Here is a 23,393-nt window from a genome sequence, read left to right as displayed (position 1 = left end):
TTAGAAGTTTATTGAACGGTATGGAACGCGCTTCAGATTCCAGTAGATGGCCGCCTCGACGATGCTGGTCCCCCGGACAAAATCCACCGCGACCACGTTCGCCGTAGGGCCGAGATCCTCGAAGTACCACTTGGTCACGAACCGGTTCACCGAGTCGGCCATCTTGCGCAGACCACCGTACCGGTCGGTTATGACGCCCCACGGGTCGGGCGTTAGTTCCGCCATATCTGCCACCGGGCGGTAGGAGAACTCGCGGCTGAAACGAGGTACGTTTAGAATTTCTTCACCGAAGCCATGGCGAACTGTGCGATACTTACAACCCGGTTGGATGGTGCACCTTGAACAGGTACTTCTCGAGATCGTTTACATTCTGCACGTTGCCCCAGCGCTGTTGCACCGAGCGCCAAACCACGTGCGGGAACGATCGGGCCGCGAACTCATGATCGTAGCACAGTAGGACCGTTTTTCCACCGGCCCAGATATCACCCAGCGTTCCCTCCCATCCGATGACCGGGTTAGCGATCACCTCACCCAGCGCGCTCTGCAAAAACGCGATCAGCTTCGTGTGGATGTCGTATCCCTTGCCGAACCCGACCGGAAACTCCTGCACGTCCACCACGATGATCTCCTTCGTCTCGAGCGCGTACAGCTTGATCTGCTCCAATATGTGCTGCAGTGGATGCATCCGTGAGATGCCATGGTTGGCCCAGAACTGGTGCGTGTTTGTTTTGTAGTACCCGACGCGAATATCGATATACCGTACGCCTTGGAGCAACTGCGATCGGATGTCGTCGTCTTGTGTCAGTGCGTACTTGGTAATGATGGTCTCCTGGCTCTGGGGGTTGAAGTTACGCTTGTAGGAGGCGGAATCGTGCGTACCTGGTATGAACAGTTCGCGCATACGAAAGCCGCTCAGGTGCGACCGGAGATCGTTCATCCACGTTGGATAGAGCCGAAGGCAGTGCGAGGCGAGGACTGTTCCATTCGGGCGGACAAAGTACGCGTAGTACCCGTAGCAGCCCGTTGTGGTTGTGACTTCGTTCATGAGATTGAAGTTGAATTTAATGCCTGTGAATGTGAAGATAAAGACGAGAGTTACTAACAAGATCTACTTCAGAGACTATCGAGAACTTGGATCTATCCGTCAACTACATTTAGTGCTGGTGAGAACCCTCAACTTCTAGAGACTTAATTACAGTCTCATTAACAATTCTCCAACATAGCAATTAGTTGCCCCTTCGAAGATTGTGATGGCGCACTTATGAGTCACTCGGTAGTCGCGACATAGGTCTCGTAGTAAATCTTCCATTGTTTTGCTTGTAGCAAACTTATCTCTACGCTCTCTTATCCTCTCTTGCTCTTTTTCACCTGCGTGCCATGCCAAACTAAATATACTTTGTTTTGCTGACGTTCCATCCGAGCTAAGCCGGTTTATCTAACGTGCCCTCGCGGAGTATGATTCACTTTGGATGCTTTGGATTCAACACGGTGTATGTGTCGCTCGATGTTTTCTCGGTGAGCGTCACATTCTGTTCAGACGATACCTCCTGCCTTCCGTACAAAGAAGTTCAATTTACGCAAATGAAATCAACGGTGAATGGTAATGGTTGTTCTGGCAGGCTCACGTTCCGCCGTTGAACAGGTGCTCAAAGAGGCACCGGTAACCGGTTGCCAAATTTAGTCATATCGCATGGCGAAGATTGCCTTTCTTGGTTTCGTTGCGCATATGAAACGGAGCCATCTTCGTTCGACCTGGCAATAAGCTGTACACCGGGTGGATGTACAGGGTGCCTTTGTGTGCGAGCCCTGGAAGTACCGCACGAGATGTTATCGGAGAAGGAAACACACCGGTTTGCCCATATCTTGCCAATCTGAGCCAGAGGTGTCGAGGTTGGTAGGCGGTGTCAAATGAAAAAGCCAATTTTGCACAACCATAACAGCTACGAGTGCTCGTTCTAATGACCATTTCCATTCGTTTCTCTTTGATTGCCAACCGAAGCCACCAACTGTTGCCCGTACGTGACAATTGTACGGAAGATGTTCCGGTGCGGGGCCAACGTGCATCGGAGCTAGCGGTAGCGTATGCATCGCTTTTCTGCTTGGACAATACCGACTAGATTTTATTACCCTGTACAATCGATCGATTATAGGTCATGCCAATTCCATGAGCGCACTTTTGTACCAAGGCAAACTGGAAGCGGCTGACGCTCCGAAGGCGACCCGGTTTCTTTGCTTCCTCCCCATTATCTCTCGATGATGGAAGGCACACAGTTCACATTAAAATCACATCAGATCCTATTAACGGAGGTAAACAATCCTTGACCAGATGTCCCAGGGTTTGTGGTTGGGACGATGTGTTTGCTAAATTAGTTTTACTGGAGTCCTTTCCCGAGAGCTATCTCGACGACGTACTATTTACATTTTGCGGAAGGACTTCCTTTAGAAGTTGAAGGGCAACGGTTTGTCCATACGGGGTTTGATTTGCGATGCTAAATCCAATCCATAATGCCAACAAAACCACAACAAACTTCACCCGAGCCGTCTTGTCGACGGTCTGGATCCATGGAGAGATAGCTAAGTCCGACATCATGCTGTGCATGGCACGTGTCACGTTCCAGCCAGTATGGGAGAGCTCAAGCGTCTTCCAGTTCGCCTGTTTCTGCGGGTTCTATGCCAGTCGCGGACTCGTTATCGGGAGAGAACGGTGCTAGTTCGCCACGTGCTGACAAGGGCGTTCAAAGATCTGGGCCAAACATTGGACGGGAGTGATTATGGAACCACTGGTCAGCTGGCAAACAATACAACAAGGGCAAACGGAAGGATTATGCGCCGGTCCCCATATTAACTAATCACAATGGGGTGAGTCGGAGGAGGAATTAGGGGGATGCGGTGTAAGTGCAAGATCCAGCTGTCAAGTTATTGCGCAGCTGATGACTCCCATCCCTTACCGGTCTTCGTCCACCCGTTGGTGTAGATTGGCTGCAGGGAAAATAGAACTTCCTTCTTCCGGTAGCCGAACTCGTCCCGGTGCTCGTACTCCCAGCCGACCTCCATCTCCACGTCGGCCCCGGAGTAGTTGGGTTCGGTTGTGGAGACGCTATTTTCGGCCGGTGTGCTCCCGTTAACGCTGCTGCCGGGACCTGCCGTGGTCACTTCCGGTGATGGTACGCTGCTGGTACCGCCCGGCTCGCTGTCATCCATCGGGGCGACACTGGACGTGGAGCCCGGTTCCGACGTGTAGTAGTAGTAGCGCGGCTCGAACACCTCAACCGGGTGCTGCTCGGCCAGCAGAATGTAATTGGATAGATCGTCGAAATTGCGCCACGCTAGCTCGAGGGTGCGGGTGCGCGCGTTCACCGTAATGTAGAGATCGTCCATTTCCGGCCGGTACACACGATCACCTGCAAGGGGGGGAAAAGAGCCAAGAGGAATGCAGTCAATCTCACTCTGTCTCTCTCTTCTGATCAGACAAACAAGCACAAACAGCAGGGAGGAGAGATCGTCAGCCGGTTGCGTTTTCATTGACAATTTTTCACCGATGCTAACGCGCGACTTTCCGTGACGCTATCCAAAGTGTGTTATATTCACCTAAAACCTGCTGCACCTGACAGTGTGTTGCAGTGGCCTGAAAGAGTGTCACCAGTGCCATCAGCAGTATGACTGTCGAGGTCACTCTGTTGTTATTGTTGCTCTTTAACCAAGCTGGGGCCATTTTGAAACGTTGATAAAATAGACCAACACGAAATCCTCCGCTATTGAAGGTTGATGGAACGAAAGCGCACTTGTCGGGAAAATATAAACACACACACACACACACGCACACTGCGAGCTTCGTGAGTCATCAACCAAGCGTGGAGCGCACTCGCGGGGTTCGTTTCACTCGCGCCGACAGTCACCGCGGAACTGCGAGCCCGGACCAGACCGCGTGGCCGGTTGCACCCCTCTGATATGGCCGCTGGACAATTGCCGCACCGAGCGCCTCAATCAGTGGTGCGATCACTCTCCATTTTCCCCCCCGGCACCTCGCGGTGCTAGAGAGAGCGAGAGGCGCTTCACGCGGCAGCATACATATGTCAACATCGGTCGCTTGTTTGGTTTATGTTTTATTTTTCCACTTCGAAACATACTGACTCTCACTCCTAAGGTGGAAGCCGCCATTCGTTCGGTGTCAATGTGCCACGATCTGATCGGAACCCGCGTGTCGATGCGCCTAATGGAAGGTGGAGTGGAGCCACCCGCACCGTCTAGCCAGGAAACGGCGTCAGGCAGAACCGAGATGACGGAAGGAATAATTATCACCTTCTGCACGTTTGGCATTTCCCCCCCCCCTCCCCCCCCCCCCCCCCCTTCCCGTCAGTGGAAGCTAATTCTGTTTCCATCGCCGAAGAAGTGAGGTTTATTTTTGAGCGGCAAAAGGTTACCACTCCGATGCTAATTACATTATAACCGTGGGTGTTCTATTTATTCTAGCAACGCGCCGTTCAAAGCAACGATGAGAATAAATTACGTTCTCTAATTGTATTATTTTCCATTTCAACCGGAAACTATGTACGTAAAATTTAATTGTACGGATTTAACGGTGACATGACAGGCTCTAACGAATGACAGCCAGCGCAGACGATCTGAAGTAGGAAAATTCTAGTTTGCACATTTCCTACATTTACGGAGCATCACTGTAGTGGCCCCCGGCCCGGCCTCAGCACACGCCACCGATGACGCTGACGAAGTTAGTTTCGCACCCACTTTCGCTCGCTCCGGTTCAATTTGCGCCCATTTCCCTTTCCGCCGACGCGCCCGTTGCTTATCACATTTTGCTCCACATATGCACACACACACACACCCTGACGACGACGTATGGGGCAGATTTATGGGCCGGTGGACACACGGCGGCACAGAGGGGGGGATTGCGTAGCGTCGGTCGATTGCGGTACCGGCGAGCATGGATGCTGAGTGACGTTTATCATTAATATGCGCGACAACTTTCATCTTTCGGGCCCCGCTTCGACGCGACAGCTTCCAGGCGTTACGCGGTCCATGTCGTGGGCCATCACACGAGAACGGAAGCGGGCGCGCACAGTGGGTATCTGAAGTGGATTTAACTTGTCACTTACATTAATGTTTGCAGAACTTGTTCTTGTTTTTTTTCAGCTTAGGAAAATTGTGATTGTTTTTAAAACTATTTATGTTACTCTTTTCTTTTGTGTGCTTATGTTACCAAATTTTAAAACTATTTCCAATTGCTGATCTTATTGTTCCTTTTATGACACCTTAAATAATTTCTCATCTGCTTCACTACAATAAGAAAGTGTAAAAACTTGGCTGTTATAAATTATCGGGAAATTTTAACCAATAAAATTCACACAGCATCAACGGCCAATAAGCAACGGGAAAGCACAGTTCCAGCATACCACGCGACACACTTGTCCACCAACTCGTTAATCAAGTTGTTTCGTGTCAGATCCAGCTGATAGGCGATAGAGAAGGGGGCTATAATATCACTCGATCCTCACACGCGTGTTTCTTGTTGTGTTGGATACATTTTCATTCTTTTTTGCATTTTTATTTTTAATCTTTACCTATCAACCCATTTATCGAATCATCTGTTTATCGACCTCCGGGATCCCTTGATGGTAGAAACGTCCGATACAATTAAGGCAACACACAGCCGCGAAACATTTTCGCTCGAACCTCGCGCAAACTTTCCTGACCGCAAGAAAGCAACGGTAAACTCCTACTTTCGCGTTGCGCGTATTAAATATCCTTCGATCGACGCCGCAGCAACCACACACGGCAACTTTCTCCCCTCTTCTGTCGGCTTGCAGAAACCCGTATGCGGTTAAGGTCGCACCGCCGGGGCAATGGCCGACGCCCAAAGAACGGAGGCCTAAGGCCGTCCATAATTAATATTTACCTTCATTAATGCGTGATATGCGCATGTGTGTGTGTGTGGATGTGTGGGAAAGGGAAAGTCTAAAGCCGCCGTGTTCAAATATCCGTTGAATTTTTCACGAAATTTATCCTGGCCGTTGACGAGCGCTTAAGAGCGTTGCCGGTAGCGTTCCGGGGGTGAATTATACAGACTTTTCATATTTGCAGCGACGATCGGCTTTTTAGATTCGTTATACAAATCCCGCCAGTGGTTAACAGGAGACGGATACCTCGTGTCAGAGCACCACATTTTCATGCCCCTCATCTTGTGGAAAACTTGTTCTCAATTACACCCTTAAAGTGTTTCAGGAGCCAAAAAAAGCCTCGAGTGTGTCGTGAATGAAATCAGTAAATTGCCTCCCCTGCTTGTAATAAAAAAAACTTTTCCCTTTTTTTGTATATGACGTGTATAGAAAAACTTAATCGATTAATGCGAACAGGAAATAATGGATGAAAACTTCTGCAAAGACAAGCATGAGTTATTCACCGAAAATGGCTATTTACGGCGGCTCAGCTAGCAAGAACTTCCAAGGGTTCTGTGTTGTCCGTTTTGCCGACAACGCCGATCTACTTGCGTACATGAATAATATATGAGAACAAACAAGCACTTGGAACGAGACGGGGCAGAGAAGAAATCCGGTTGTCGTGTTTGATTGAAATTGTTATCCAACGGACAACAAGTGAAAACTCGAGGAGGACGGAAATTGGAGCATGAGATACTGAAAACAACGTAGATAACCAACGTATTTGATGTGGTTTACCGAAAAAGGAAGGCAAAAACTTCTCCCCCACGATGAGATTTAATCCTCAACAAATGTTGGGAAATAAAACAACCAAAATAAAAACCGAACAAGTGTGGCTGAAAAAGGCTGAACAACGCACTGTAAGCTCCAGTTTTACGCAAATGCTCTATCGTCTCGGGACGAAAACGGAGGAGAAATGTGTACGAAAACAAAATAACAGCTTGAATATGGAGGCTCCAATGTCGGATCGTTGTACCGATATTGAATACATTATAATATGATTGAACATATTCGCCAGCGTTGTAAGCCGCACTTATCGAAGTGCGATGTTTCGCCAGTAGATTTGTTTCCCAGCTGCTTTTTGCACTTCAGACTCGGTGTATGTCATGAATTTTAGAGAGTGTTTTGCTGGCGATAAATCAAATGGAGACGTCGTGTATGGATTATAATTCAATTGTGCGTTTCCATTATTCGATTAAAATAAAAAGGAAGATGCAGACCTGCATGGCGATTCTGCGCCTAGAGTATTAATGGTGGAACCTTTTCGAAAGTTTTACATTACATTCGTCCTCTAAACTACAGATCACCCTCCACGAATTGTCTACTTGTAGTACTGCGTTTAAATTTAATCTCCCGTAAAGGATAAAGTCATACAAACCTCATCACTAGCGTTGGTTTCATAGTTCATAGAAGTGGACCACAAGCTCCGACTTTTGATTAGTTTTATGGCTTAAGTGGCTTTTGCTTTCGGATTAATATTTCCCTTTCAGCGGTAGCTAACGATTTTGTTTGATTTCCCTCGTTGGCGGGTTTCAAACTAAGGCTCGGGCACAAATTTGATGAATTACTCGAAAGTTTCGGCCCGCGTCGGACTGCCCTGTACGGAAACGATACAGCGTGGGTTTTCCCACGGTGGAAGTTTCGTTTTTCTCATCGGACCTAAAGTGAACGTGAACGAGAAATCATTGAGGGCGTCTATCAATTTGGACATTTTGTTACTTACCAGCGTTGGGTCGTGGTCGACGTTCGCCAACTGCTTGAAGCGACGGATGTACGGTAGCAGTGCCAAAGTCAAATACATTCTCCCCCTGGCACATTGGAATCGGCAACCACACGGCTCTGTCGAGTTCCAACTGCAGGGAAACATTTCAAATCAAGCTGTTGAATTATTAATCCTACTTGTTCCGGACAGTTCGCCCCTCGGGAGGTGGGTCCTGCAAGGGGGGTTTACTGTGGAAATAGGCCACCTCAGGGCGATACGAAACGCCCCGCCTGGCCCAGCTAAGCCAAGGCACGGATTGCGGTACTTCACAGGAGCTCGAACTCGTTCCCGGGAGATGCTGTACCTCGACTGACAAAGGCCATCCAACTCGCCGTCTGGCGCAACCGTTGCGTTTCATTTCGATTTCAAAAGAAACGAGGTCCCTTATCCTTGACGTTGAATCGCTTGGAGCCTAGGTCCGCTGCACTTGACGCCGGAAAGGAGTACGTGAGACGTACTGCTTTCTGAATGGAGAAGTGATTCGTCAACCGGTAATAGATGCAATGGGAGAGGGTGTGCCGATGTGACTGGGCAAATGGGTTTCCTTCTTCCGGGCTCTGAAATCCTGTGAAAATCGCGACTCAATCGAAGAGCAGAATGGTTCGGGGTGGTTAGTTAAAAGGGGTAGAATAAATGCACTTCGAATGTGTTATTAACGGGGATTACTCTCACAAGGGTTCATACGCCATTTCCCGATTCCAGATGTAGAGTCTAAAGCCGTTCTATAGAGCCAAGTTACATCCTATACATGATATCAACAAGTCAACCCTTGATGAGCCTATTCACAACGAAGCGTCCGTCAATTGCAAATGGGATTGATAAAGAACTCAGTGACGAATGGCGTCTTCTTTTTGTACGGGCTTTCCATTCTCGCTGTTATACATTTTTTAGTTGGCTGATATTAAAACTTTCTGTTTACTTACTATTCAATTATCTAGCATTGCCTAAGCACATTACATTTATTTGTTTATATACTTCACTTCTCGTTGTTATTTTTATAGGGTATATTAAAGATTACATTGAGATAGTATATGGAAACAACTAGCTCTTGTTTAAAAGCCCCAAGGATGTATTCTATGAAGTGTATTCCAACAGTGATTAACTTTTATTATTAAATGCAAATGTTTTGGTCTACTCTCGTCATAAAATTTTGTGTTTAATTTACATCACATAATTAAATTATCTATAAACTATTCCAATTATTGGTTTTCTATATAAGAAAACCTTTTATAATAAATTATAATGGAAAATCTATTTATAATGAAAAAGTAATATACGGTAGATATTTGAATTCAATTTAGGCGTTGTTGAGTGAATTTGCAAATGGATCAGATACAGATCCATTCTGATTGTATGCTATTTCATTAGAATGCTAAAGTTGACCAAAAGGTCACTCCATTTAATCTTCACGAACCCTAGAAGCGAAAAGCATCCTGCTTAGAGTAGACTGGCCAAGTTTAGTTAGCAATGCTTTATTCTTCTCCACCACACAACGTTCGTTTCTCGGAAGTGAAGTACTTTTTGTCCTAACTTCTTGCCTTCTTATCGGCTAACTTACTGGCAAAAGTGTTTGATAACATACCCTCCCCTGAACCGTTCTGCACGGGGTGAACAGTTTCTATCCAGCCTTATCGATTCAGTGTCCAGTGGATGGGTTGGATAAACGGTAACAAAGTAAAACCGGTTCCGTAATGGCAAACATCACCGACTCACCGAGGAGCGCTTCGGTAAGATTTTGAATTAATTAACACTTCCAGTATTATCCGACAAAATCCACTTTGCGATTCGTTTCGCCGAGCACGTAACGAGGCTTTTCCGGCCAGTCGCTCGGGTGGAACCGGACCGCTTGGGGAACAGGCGGACAAAAGCAGGCACTCAAGAATAGGATGGCAGAACTTTTTCCCCGATGCCTCCCGATACCATCGAACGAATGGCCCGAGGGATGGCACACTTGTCCCATCATCCATCTTGCGTGGCCGTCGTGAAATGGACGCCATTAGCGTTGCCCAATTCAATCTGTCCGTACCGGGCGGGTCTGAGCACCCACCTTCATTGTTGGGTTCTTGTTGAGGAGCTCGGAACGGAGAGCATTCCAGTGCCACGCCGAAAGCGTCCAACGGACCCAAGCTGTACTATCTGTTCCTTAAAATCTTGGGGATTTTCGGTGCTTTACTTGTTTGTTTCCTCTCACAACCAGCTTTACATCCCGGTTTTCATTATAACATCGCCGTTGTTATTGAATTTATGAAGCACACTTTTCAGAAGGAAATATCCTTTACCCTCCCGAGTCCCCTTTCCCACCGTCCGCTGGTGAGCCGGGGCTGAAGTCATAAAATTGAAAGATATCAAAACAGATTGAATTTCTGCTAACCTGAAATGTGTATCGTTCGCATCGCCGAACGAACGGCAGCATAGGATTACGCTGGGCGTGGTAGTACGATGGATCCGGGTCGAGGCACAAACCACCCACTCTGAAACAGACCAATCTTTTACCACTCAATAGGGACTTCCTTACGTTCGCCTTACCGCCGCCACCCGTTCCGATTGAGATTCCAACCAGAGTTCCAACATCGAGTAGCCCGGCCGGCCCGAAGTCAATCTGCCTCGCCAAGGGAATCCTTTTTTCCATACAGTCAACATTCCGCCCGGATTGAAATATGATGAAGACAGTATGGTATGACAAAAAAAAACAACGCTTCTTCAATATGGGGTGGAAAACAGAACGGCAGCGTAAGTCACAGTAAGGTCGGAAAATCAGACAAAAAGAAGAACGAACGCCGGAATAAGTCCTTCGTTCGACCCGGAGCAGTAGGAAAATCCTTTCAAAACGCTGTAAAGTACAGCAGGGAAAATGATCGAAGGTACTATTTGAATGTAAGGGTTGGGTCCGGAGGCAATAGCGAAAGTCCCCGACGGGCGGTTCAGTATATGTAGATCCGGAGGGCTTTAGCGCTGATGCGTTGCCGGTGATGTACGGCGGGAGAACAGATTTTTATCCCATTATCAACCACCCGCTCCACACAGGGCATAGCGTTCCGGGATTGCGTTCCGTCACTAATGACGATCAAGCTGCATTTTCATACACGACCGAGCAGCAGGGGTTGTTTTTTTGCGTTGCGTTAGTAGTCCTTGGGAAACCCCTTTTCTTCCAGCATCAAGCGAGTCGAAGTCGTTGTTCGCTCCAATACACATCCGCGAAACCAACAAAAAACCCCCATTGAACGTTCGTGGGGAAGGAATTTTTCGTTCGAAAGAGGATTCCTCGGCACGGCGGCGTTAGTTTACTACAAACAAAATGGCGGTACGACGAACCCTTCGGTGTGAGTTAAAGACCTTTGATTCAGCATTACCCAGCCGGATGCCGGAAGGGATTCTCGTATCGGTCTGGATTCTGGTTCCCTATGGGAGATTTCATGGGTATTTTGTTTTTCTCTCTACCCTTCTGTATCGTTAAGTCACCGCTTGCTCATTTACTTCACGGCGAAGACGAGCTGCTAGCGCACTCGACTCGGATCGTTTGAAGGAAGAAACAAAAAATATGTAGAATCTCGTTAAATTTTCCCATTCTATCCTGATGCTCTAGTCACGTTGCCTGCAACCCCTACCAGTTGTACTCGCTGTATTCAAAGGAACTGTTTGTTTAGATAAAAACAGTACGCGGTGTACACAGCTCTGTAAGAGCGTATGTCACACCGGAAAGATACGACGGTGAGATTAGAAAATACCAACCCCAGAATACGGCTACATATTGTAGGAGCAGTTTTCATCCTTCAGACTGAAAAGGATTTCATAAAGGGGTGTTGAAAGAAGTTTAGCATCTGTCTTACTTTGTTTTGTCCATTGGAAGTAAAGGTTTTCTGTTTTTCTCTTTCATTGAGTATGTTATATTGGTTTCTAGCTTTAATGTTAAGTAGATGATGCGTTCCGGGAGAAATGTTTCAACAAATTACAAATATCTAGCTTGATAAAGTTAGTTGTTTTTGAGGATAAAACTTTGCCTTTGGTTTAAAGTAACATGACTTTGCAGTTCACAAAATTACCTTCTCTACAGAAATTTTATGTGGAATAGTACAATCAACAAATGTGCCGGGAGGAAATTTTGTCTGTCGTTGTAATTCGTCAGAATAAAGTATCACATTTCCCTGCAGTTCGTCAATGTGATGATCTGTGTTTATTTTTATTGTGTGTCTTGTGAAGGTGATTCTGGTTATACATTTTATCGTTCGCTACATCGTCAGCTTAAGGTATTATTTTCCCACCGAACGCCTAAAGCGCACTGGGACCAAGGCGCATCCAGCATACCCAGCCGGTAACCATAACGGGCGAGCAAATTTTCCTTATCAGATCTACAGAATCCATCGAATTCTCCTTGGGGGTTAGAAGGGCGTTCGTTCGAGCAAATGTCACCCAGGAGCACAAGCACGGCTCGCTGGAGCGAAATAAAATAAAACTGAGGCAACAATATGGCGCTCCAGATGCCATCAGTTTTCCGGTCCCCACCCTCGGCCTCCGCCGCTCTCAAGAAGGTATCGTGCAGCGTATCGGATGGTGTGGAAATTCACCCGCTTCCGGCTGTCAATTGCTTGTCAGCTGAAATTCCCAATTGTACTAATCGAGCCATCGCGCGGCTCGAATCCATCGTGCGCGAATCTCCTGGGGGGGTCGGGAAATTCAACGATGCCCGGGTTGCAGTAATACACTCACCCGAACCGAAGATTCGAGGCGGAAAAGCCAATCAAACTCGGTTTCGATGCTGAAGAATTCACCCGGAGCAGTAACTTGAGCTCGGCTGGCCTAGTCACGAATGCTTGCGCTATCACGTTTCGGGACTTGTTTATCTTCGACTCCATTTCCATCGCATCCACCGACCCACGATCGCACCATTCCATCGTCGGGTTTTCCCTTGCCCCTTGCGGGGCGTTTCGACAACCCTTCGCAGCAGGGCGACGATTTCGTGCACGGCATGAAAATCGTTAGTAGAAGCCGCCGGGCGCGTATTTTATCGATTCGCTTCATTGCGTTTCCCCCGCCGGCTTATGTAATGGGTCGGAAGATCCTTCGGAAGGCAAAACTCTTCTACCCCCGCAAGGTAGGCGAAGCTAGTTGTTGGCCGTTAAAAGCAAAGCGTCCCCCGTCACCGTGCTTGCGTTTGTGTGTGTGCAGCGTGTTATACAGCGGCTTTATGCTTTTTCTCACCCAATTTTCTCGCCTTATCCCTTACCACCGCCCCCAAGCCGTCACGGGTATGCAAACACTTTCCGAGCGCAAATAATAACCTCGATTTCCCACCCATTTCCCGAAACCCATCACCTAGCGCATACATGAAACACTCGTAACAATAAATGTAATTGAAAGCCATAAATCCGGCTTTGTTTCGCTACTGGCGCGGATCAGTTCGGCCATGGAACAACCTGCTGGGCAACAATGGACGCCTGCTATGTGGCCGTTGCGCCACGGAGAGCTACAATAAGGTGTGCAGGGGGAAAAGGTTGATGGAAAACTAATGCCAACGCGGTGCTCATACTTTACCGTACGCCAAAAGCTACGAATAGCGGAGTGTTGGGAAACCTGCTGGACAGGTATACCCGCCAACAAAGTAGGTCCTGATTGTGAGCGCCCGAATGGTAGGCAATCCGCAGAACGCGAGCGATAGTTTGCTGGCAGTTTGCCCTTCGCTTGTGAGGATTTGTTCCAACATCGACCCTGAGACCCGCGTGCTATCAAGATCTTCGTACGTGTCCTGTGGGAGTCGGTGCGAATTCGGTAACCTTGGGCCGGACCCTTCCAGGCGCTCAAGGCCCCACGTGACATATGTCCATGTTCTAAAGTGCAGCAAGTGAACACTTGTTGCAGCGTTGCTACCCGGACCTCTGCATACGTCAAACACGCGCGTTCGTTTGCCACGATGGGCGTGGATTGCATAGGATTATCGGTGTGATATCTCTGACGCTGATGATGTTTTCCGTCCTCCCCGGGAATGATTAGTCGAGGGATTATTAATGGGCAAATTGTATGTGCAGGAAAAGGGATAATGAAGTAAACGGCGACGCTAAATGCAGGGATTATCTCTTCAACACAATTCCCGTAGGAATTATCGGATGGGCTGTGTTTCACAATGACGAACGTCTATGCCGTCAATACCGCAGCAATATCTGCATTGCTGATAATGACTAAATACATCACTCTAAAGAGTAAAAGCTTAGAGTTTAAAGCAAAAAAAAAGAAGTGAGATCAAAACACAGTTTGTTAGCGATGAACTTTTCGATTGATTTATTTCAATTAGTCATGTCAACATTGATCCATCGTTTGTTCACAATATCCAAGCCATATTTTTCTGTTCGGAAACAGATTTTATTAGCAAAGTTTAGAAATACTAATTTATCTCATAACATTTTATAAATAAACCCTTAGTGTACTGTATTCACCTCCGGGACATTATAGCAAATTGGATTCTGCCTAATTTACTAGCGTTTACCAGCGTTTATCATACCGAGCGCGGTCAAACTTTACCACACATGACTCGCAGGAAGTGACGAGGGCAAGGTTACGGCCGGTGGGTGTTTAATTTCCCACCTGGTAATTTCATTAACTCCCACCAGTGCCCCAGGAGTCCCTGGGACATCGTAAGGAATGTGTTCCGGTTCATTGCAAAAAGCTCACCGTCCTTCTTCTCTCAAGCATGAACTCGCAAACCTCAGTCCTCCGTTTTCCGACCCTGACTGACCTGCGTGAGATAGGTTAACATCATTTAAATGAAAGCTTGAGAGAATCGTGGATTAAAGGACCCGATTCGGAGAAGCAACGAAACGGTGGTCCGGACGCAAGAGGGGTTTGTAATTAAATTTTCCTCTCGCTCTTTAAATCGGTCCGGAATAAAATCCTTCTACACGCCAAACTTCCCCGCACCACCTTACCTAGGGTTACGACTTTACGCAAACACCATCGTCAGGGGTCTTTGGTATGTCGAAGAAAGACGAGCATACGGACAGCTTGCGGTGGCCAAAAGTCAGCAAAAGTCAACGAATAATTGAATTTATAATTATGAAAATCTGTCGTTGAAGAACTCCGGTGCGAATTTGACCCTTCCGGCGTTGAAACGACGACTCCAATACAGACCCAGAACAGTATCCCTTTTTCGCTCGTTTCCAATATGCGAAACGTTCTACTGTGAACTTAAACACTTTGGGATCATGAGAATATCTCAAGTGAAGTAAAGTGATAAGCCCTTTCTTGGAAGTAAATGCCATTAGAATTTACTAGCCTTTGGAAATTCTTTGATTCTACGTTTCTTTCTTGCCGCACTTGGCACGGTAGCCACACTTCTTTTTATTAAAACCTAAGGAATTAACATTACGTTTTGTAAAACACTTGGGATTTACACAAATGCGATAAAAGCTCAAGTATATAATACAGTGTATACAAAGCTACGTTCGCGCATTGTAATCGTTTGCATATTCAACATATTCATACTACCATAGTTGTCGGTTTTTATTAACATCGCCTAAAATATTTCGAAGGGCTTACACTGTAAAAGAGGCTAGCAAGCAACAAAAGGGAAAAATACCAACAGTCAAAAAAGAGCCAACACTGTTATTACTATTCAAATTGATTCCACACATGTTCTTCTTATTTATTCGTTATCGTTACCATTTCTTAAAAGCGTATTTTAACTGAGTTGAATGGATATTTGTAAGGTAATCCAAATAACACGATAATCTTCAAGCATGCGGTTGAAAGCTAGTTTTTGTACAGGTTCCAATACATGGCCACTTCGATGATGTTTGTACCGAGTATGTAATCAACAGCTACGATGTTGGCAGTAGGGCCCAAGTTGTGCAAGTACCACAATGTCACGTCGTGATTAATGTCTTGAGCTCTATGGTTCAATCCAGAAAACAAGGCATCGCTGTGGTCAGAATTTGCTAACGGATTGAATATTCCTAATGTAATCACGGTAAGCAGACCGGAAGCAATCGCATCTCCAACAACTCGAATTTGCGGCGGCGTAAGAACTGCACAATCTGTCTCCGGAATGTAACCTCTGCAGAAATTATGGAAAGAAGTATAAGTTAGAACAAAAATGATATAATTGACGAATAAACAAAACATAGCATCTTACAGGCCCAAGCGATGTTCGTTGAAGAGATAATTTTTCAGTTCATTCTTGTCGTCTTTATCACCCCATCGATGGCGTGTTGCTTTCCAAAGGTGATTAGGGAATAAATTAACCGTCTCAGTATTCCTATAGCTGACGATGATCCTTCCACCAGTGGCCCAAATTTGGTTCAATGTTCCGCTCCATCCTATCGATGGACTGACCATAAGTTCTCCTATTTGACTGTAGATGAATTGAACTAATTGTTTGTGGATATCTATGGAGTTAAATCCTTTCTCGAAACCGTGGATATCGAATATGACTATTTCGTTCGTCTCGCGTACGAACTGCCGGACTTGTCCCAGAATGTTCCTCAGCGTGTGCATGGACACTACGTCATGGACGGTCCAAAAGGGCTCGTCTGAGCTGGGATAGTGTCCAACGCGAATATCTAGGTATCGAGCGCCCATTCGCAACTGAGACCGCACGTCTTGCCATCCTTGTGTGATAGAGTACTTGTGCTTTGTAGGAAGATCAATGGCTGACTCTGGTGTTAAATAGGACGAGGAATCGTGAGTACCAGGAATAAAGAGGCGATTCAGGCTAATGCTTCCTATGTTCGATCTAAAATCGTTCATCCAGGTAGGGTAGATCTTCATACAATAAGTCTTTATGGCTTTTCCTGATGGGGTGGTAATATGCACATAGTATCCAAGGTTCCCGTCGCTAACAACCCGGTTGAACTGATTGTAGTCAAATTTGACGCCTAAACAAAACAGAACAAAGTGTAACCATTTTTGAGCTCATTAGTAATAAATAGAAAATTTACCTGTTTGAACAAAGCCGGATGATGACGTCGGGTTGATGGTTTTATGCACATACTGTCCTCCGTTTTTCCAAAATTGGAAATCACCCTCACCCTTTTTATAAAAACTACTTATTCCGTAGTAACCAGCTAGTACAAGATAGTATTTCGAAGAATCTAGATTCTCCCAGTATACCTGGAGTGTATTATCCACTACATTGACCGAAAGCAAGACTATTGTTTTATCCTGATACATTCGGGTGCATGCTGTGGCGAAAGAGAAAAATGTTGTCACAATAAAAATTAAGCAAACATGTAAAAGCAACCGAAAGCATGAGATGCGATTGACCACAAACCTTTTACCTCCGAAATGAATCCGAAACCATATAATGCAACATAACAGTAAAACAACGCTGCCAAAAAACACTGTTTAGTTTTACTGGAACGGTTATTCATTATGGACAGCACGTTGTGGTTTTTATAAAATGCGTTTATTGCCAACTAATGAAGAACCACGCGAATCCACTTTGATAAACACACTAAGCTGCTCCGAGAACGGTCTACACGCGAATAAACTGTTTTACAGAATGCTGACCAATTTATAGTCCAAAACCGGTTGAACCAGTCTTCGCATTTTAGTATCTTTCTATGTTTGCGGCTGTGTATGTTTGGGGCTCTGTTGATGGGTAACTATACCCAAAAAGTGGGATTTACCTAAAATTCCTGATTCTATTTCCGGGTGGGCTCAAACTACTTTGATTAATAGCCTAGTTTTGATGTAACATGATGGGTTCAGTATGTGTTTTTGATGTTTTGCAAAGACAAATAAAACAGTTCTTCGTAATGTTTATATGCAGAGTTTGTTTTTGGTTTCCCAAAAAAAGTTTGTGGACTTTAAGCCGTAAGATGTTGTTTACGTTGTTCAAAATGTGTTATCTAATTTGGTTGTATTATTTTGCTTAATTTAATTTGCTAATATTCTTAAAACATAAGTTTTTGTATTTTATCTAAATTACTTTATGTTAAGCTGCTAATAGACGTCTGATAGTTGCATGCTGATATCTTGGTACTAACGTCACAATACCAACAATAGCTTCACCAGAGTGCGTAACCAATTCATGAAACAGTTAAAACCAGATCCGATATCGAACCACGACAAAACAAACAACCATACGGTTCACATGTGTTCGTACGCGTCGAAAGCGTCAGGCCATCCCTCAAGCCTCCGTGCGATGGACCATCGTAAAGTTGTAAAATAAAAAAAACGAATCATTGATAAAATAGAAGAATGAGAAGAACTCGGAGATATCGATGTGCCGCTTGAAAGCTTGTTTTTACGAAAGTGTAAATTACCCATCAAAACTCGCTCTTACCCAGCCTGACACAGTAGCTACCAAAAAAAAGTGTGCGACGAGATTTGGTAGAGTCACAACTTCATAATCATAATCTTAAGCCACCTTCTAAGTGCCATGAAATAAATTAGCTCTCTTCTACTCTTCCCGTGAAGCGTCGATCCTACAAATCCAAGATTTACAGCACTGTCAACTGTGACGATCTTGGTGCTTGGAGATCGTCTTTTCTGATCGGTTTAACACTAAACACTCATCTGTTTGAACGAAACCCGATAAGTTCGTGAATTTTATAGTGCACAAAACGTACTGCTCAAAATTCGAAGATACCTTTTCTTTGACAAAAATCAATATATGTTCAGTCTTTGCAACAGCCAGTATGTGTTCACAACATTTACTGACAGCAAGACTATTGGTTTATCTTGGATGGATTGGGTGCATGCTATGATGGCTATAGAAGTTTACAATGGTTCACCCATTAAAATAAAGTAAAGTAAAACTTAAACGATCACCTTTCACTTCACAAATGGTCCCAAACAGTTGCAGCACAAACCAACTGTAAGCCGCAACCAACAAACAGCACTGTATATTCTTTTTAGGACTTGATCTCATTGTCGATTTATATAAAAAAATCACTTGAGGTACAAACTAATGGCGAGAACAACTGCTACAATGTATCAAGCTACTGCGTCGACGATGTTCTACAGGATGAACTGTGCTCCACTGCTTAAATAAGTGTAGTCGTTTATGTTATCAACTGCATTATCAGCTCTGAGAGGAACAAAAACATATATGAACGAGCGAAGCAAGCGCGTAAGCAAGATGCAATATTCGTACTATTCGCATTCGAGCTTCGGATTGGATCGGATTAGGACAAGCTGGTTTTTCCCGTTGGAAACCCCTGTTCTGCGATGCTAAGAATGGAATTTTTGGGAATAGAATGGGCATTTTTTCTTGCGCTCTAGTAGGTTAAACGAGATGCGCGTGTTTTGGTAATCAAAGGTTATTTTGCTATTCGATGGCTTATGGTGACTAACATGCGATAACAGCTCAGCTTGAAGCCATCATTAAACATGCGTTGAAAAGAAAATTAAAACAAAGAATAAACTTGAGTATGTAAACTGTACAGCATTTTCTAAACTTTGTTTACTCATCGGAATCGTTTACATATTCAAAATATTTATACTACCATAGTCGTCGGCTTTGATCAACATCACCTCCGACAAAGTAATTGAGTACGGCTTTTCGTTTAACGATTCTAAACATTTTAAAGGTCATACAAATGATTTACACATTCATTTAAGATCTACAAAACGGTACACGCTCTTGTTGAGAAATATAGTCCCATAATATCGTTTCTAGCTTCTAACATAATATAAAGGGGATACTGTATGAAAGAGTCTAACAAGCAACAAAACGGGAAACTGCCAACATGCAAAAAAGAGCCTTAGATGTTATTATTTTTCAAATTTATTGATTGACATTCTTCAAACCATTTCCTAGCATCGTTTTTTAATTGATTTGAGTGGATATATGTACGGAAATCTAAATAAAACGATGATCTTCAAGCATGCTGTTGAAAGCTAGTTTTTACGCATGTTCCAATACATGGCCACTTCGATGATGTTTGTACCGAATATGTAATCAACAAATACGATGTTGGCAGTAGGGCCCAAGTCGTGCAAGTACCACAAAGTCACGTCGTGGTTTACGTCCTGAGCTCTATGGTTTATTCCCGAAAACAAGGCATCGCTGTGGTTAGAATTTGATAACGGATTGAAAAATCCTAGCGTAACTACGGTAAGCAGACCAGAAGCAATCGTATCGGCAACCATTGCAGTTTTTGGTGGCGAAAGCATTGCACAATCTGTCTCTGGAATGTAACCTCTGCAGAAATTATAGAAAGAAATATAAGTTAGAACAAATATGATATTATTTACGAATAAACAAAACATAGCATCTTACAAGCGCGAGCGATGTTTATCGTAGAGATAACTTTTCAGTTCATTCTTGTCGTCTTTATCACCCCATCGATGGCGTGTTGCTCTCCAAAGATGATTAGGGAATAAATTAACCGCTTCAGTATCGATGTAGCTGACGATGATCCTTTTGCCGGTGGCCCAAATTTGGTTCAATGTTCCGCTCCATCCTATCGATGGATCGACCATCAGTTCTCCTATTTGGCTAATGATGAATTGAACTAATTTTTTGTGCTCATCTAGTAGGTCAAACCCTATTTCGAAACGATGAATATCGAATATGACTATTTCGTTCGTCTCGCGTACGAACTGTTTGACTTGTCCCAGTATGTTCCTCAGCGTGTGCATGGATACCACCCCATTTAAGGTCCAAAAGGGCTCGTTTGAGCCGAGATAGTGTCCAATGCGAATATCTAGGTGTCGAGCGCCCATTCGCAACTGGGACCGTACATCTTCCCATCCTTGTGTGATAGAGAACTTGTTCTTTGTAGCAAAATCATTTTCTGAGTTTGTTGTGAAATAGCACGCAGAATTGTGAGTGCCAGGAATAAAGAGGCGATTGAGACTAATGCTTCCTATGTGCGATTTCAAATCGGTCATCCAGTTAGGGTAGATCTTCATACAATACGTCTTTATGACGTTTCCTGATGGGGTGGTAACATGCACATAGTATCCAAGGTTCCCTTCGCTGTCGGCACAATAGGACCGAGTGCGGTCAAATTTTACGCCTAAAAAACAGAACAAAATGTAATAATGTTTGAGCTCATTAGTCATAAATAGAAAATTTACCTGTTTGAACAAAGCCGGATGATGATGTCGGGTTGATGGTTTTATGCACATGCTGTCCTCCGTTTTTCCAAAATCGGAAATCACCTTCTCCATTTTTAGAAAATTTGCTTACTTCATAGTAACCAGCTAGTACAAGATAGTATTTTGAAGAATCTAGATTCTCCCAGTACACCTGAAGTGTGTTATCCACTACATTGACCGAAAGTAAGACTATCGTGCTATCCTCATATATCCGGGTGCATGCTGTAGTGAAAGAGGATAATTTTTTCACAGTAAATACTAAGCAAAAATGTAAAAGCAAAAGACTATAGCCAGAAAATTGATTTTACCTAAAATTTCGGATTTCATTTGCAGGTAAGCTCAAACTTCTTTGATTATGCAATGGGTGGCACATGAATTCAGTTCGAATATTTGCACCGTTGCATTCCAGTTAGAAGCTGACATGGTTTGAACTAATCGGTTAAACTAGACAAAATGGACAGCATAAACCAATGAACTCGAAGTTAGAGGACTGGTCTTGGCTGGGATTGGAACCCACGTCGTCGAGGAGATGAGCCCTAACGCTCATGGACAGATTTTCTAACCGTCGTACCCGTTCGGCTGACATGGACAACTCTCTTCCTCCATGAAAAACCAAAAATTGTAGCTTTAACATCATATTGTAGAGTCATCCTGATATCGTTTTCGGTAAATTTATATTACAGTATCTCACTAATTTGAATCCACACGAAAAGGACTATTTACCTAATAAAACGAGAGAAACGTAAACGACTCACCTTTCACTTCACAAATGGTCCCAAACATGTGCAGCGCTAACCAACTGTAAGCCACTAACAAACAGCACCGTATATTCTTTTTAGAACTCAGTCTCATAGTCGGTTTATTAAAAAAAAGCACTTGCGGTATTAACCAAAGATGAGGACAACTGCTACAAAGTATCAACCTACTGCACCGACGATGTTCTACAGAATGAACTGTGCTTCTAGAGAATGAACTGTGTTCCATACGATTGTAGTCGGTTCTGTTATCAACAGCATTATCAAGGTTTACAATGAGAGGAACCAAAATATATGTATAAGATCCAACGAAGCAAGCGCGCAATTACGCCAATTGGCCACAATTTGGCTTGCTATACTACGTGCCGTGTTCCATGGGAAGCGAGATCCTCTCTTCGTACTATTCGCATTCGTACTTCGGATCGGAGCGGATTCCGACAAACCGGTTTTGCCCATGGGGAAACCCCCGATTGGTTGAATGAGTTGATAAATATCCTGTCGGGGCGCGTCCGCCTCCCGAATGCGATCGTACATCTGCCAAACTGACATCTTGTAGATCACTTTCGGAAAGCGCTTCCAACAGGACTCTGCACCATCGCACTCAGCACGCGCCACCCATGAATGGTTATCATATGACAATTCTGACTCAATGTTTCTGATAGTTTTACGTTCACCCAAAAAGTTAAAAAATATGAAGTTTTCGTGCAGTTTCTTCATCTCACGTTGAGTTACCCTGAAGCGAAAGTTCCAGTAAACGGAGCAAACGGAGTGTGACAAACATGCTTAATAAGTGATATGCCTCGCGAATGATTACGAATTATCTCTTATTGTAGTAATGAATTGAAAAAAAATCATCATGAAGAAAAAAATCAATACCGATGAGTTGAGTTTGGCGATAGTGTAAAGGTCAATCTCAATACAATAACAAAAAACGTAATCATGCTGTGTGTATTTATAGGGACGATGACCAATTCGGAAGCAATTATATAATTCTGGTTTCATTTAATTTAGCTTTATGTTAGAATTATCTGAGTTCCGTTGATTATTCCTCTTTTGTCGGCTACGGGTGACAACTGTGCTAATATAACGACTCTGGAAATCGACGAAGTCGACCTTCCAAAACAGGCTCCTCTTCACGGGCCCAGATCCGTGCCTTTAGCTTTCGGTTGACATTTTATCCGATTTCCGCAAGGGACCTTAAGATTTACTTCGAGCGTAACACTAGTTAATTCCGGCGTGTTTGCTGCAGAAAAACGTTGCGCTGCACCAAAAGCCATTTTGGAACACTGTGAGCTTACTGGTAGGATGTAACATGTTTCATTTGTACTTTCTCTGGATCTTCTCCAGGTTGTCACCCTCGGGGCTGAGCAAATAGCTGATGAATTATGGCCAAATTAGCGGGAACTTATTCGTTCAACACTGCAATCCTTCGAGTGGAACCACACCCTCGTCGGGCCATTAGATGGCTGCTGGAACGACCCGACCGATGGCGTACAGGATCTCTGATGGCGTTGTAGAATCGCACCTCCACCGGAGAGGGAATTCAAAACGACTCCCGCTTTGGGCATAGAAAATGGGGATATTCTTCGCTGCTTAAGTTAAGCTCTCATCAGTTGACCTTACATCCGAGGATTTGTTGTAATAGCACTGTGCTCAGGGATTTATTTTATTTGTACGCTGCAGGAAATACATGGAGGATTGTAGGTTGGGTTACGAGAAACCCGACTGTCTGTGATCGGCAAAAAGTATAAAACTAAAGAAACTTTGATTGGTTATACACGAACAAAAACCGAAAGAAAAACACCATACTCATAAAACATTCATTTGGGGATGGTAAAATAAAGCTGACTAACATGGTAAAACTCGGAATTGACACCTATCTTTCCA

General features: G+C 44.5%; 1 protein-coding gene across 1 annotated transcript; it reads right to left on the bottom strand.

Annotated features, from left to right (window-relative positions):
- Nucleotides 1-22,055, bottom strand: LOC131294688 (uncharacterized). Its single transcript, XM_058322732.1, has 6 exons — nucleotides 21,923-22,055; nucleotides 20,843-20,973; nucleotides 7,675-7,804; nucleotides 2,949-3,401; nucleotides 318-1,068; nucleotides 1-256 (listed from the first exon to the last, which is right to left on the bottom strand). Exons 1-6 carry the CDS (start codon nucleotides 22,053-22,055, stop codon nucleotides 1-3), a joined length of 1,854 nt encoding a protein of 617 aa, XP_058178715.1.
- Nucleotides 22,056-23,393: the final 1,338 nt, after the last annotated feature.

The sequence above is a fragment of the Anopheles ziemanni genome, chromosome 2, assembly GCF_943734765.1.
Source record: "Anopheles ziemanni chromosome 2, idAnoZiCoDA_A2_x.2, whole genome shotgun sequence".
NCBI classification, from domain to species: Eukaryota; Metazoa; Arthropoda; class Insecta; order Diptera; family Culicidae; genus Anopheles; species Anopheles ziemanni.
The sequence above is the reverse complement of the archived record's forward strand: the minus strand, read 5'-3'. Positions and strand labels throughout refer to the sequence as shown.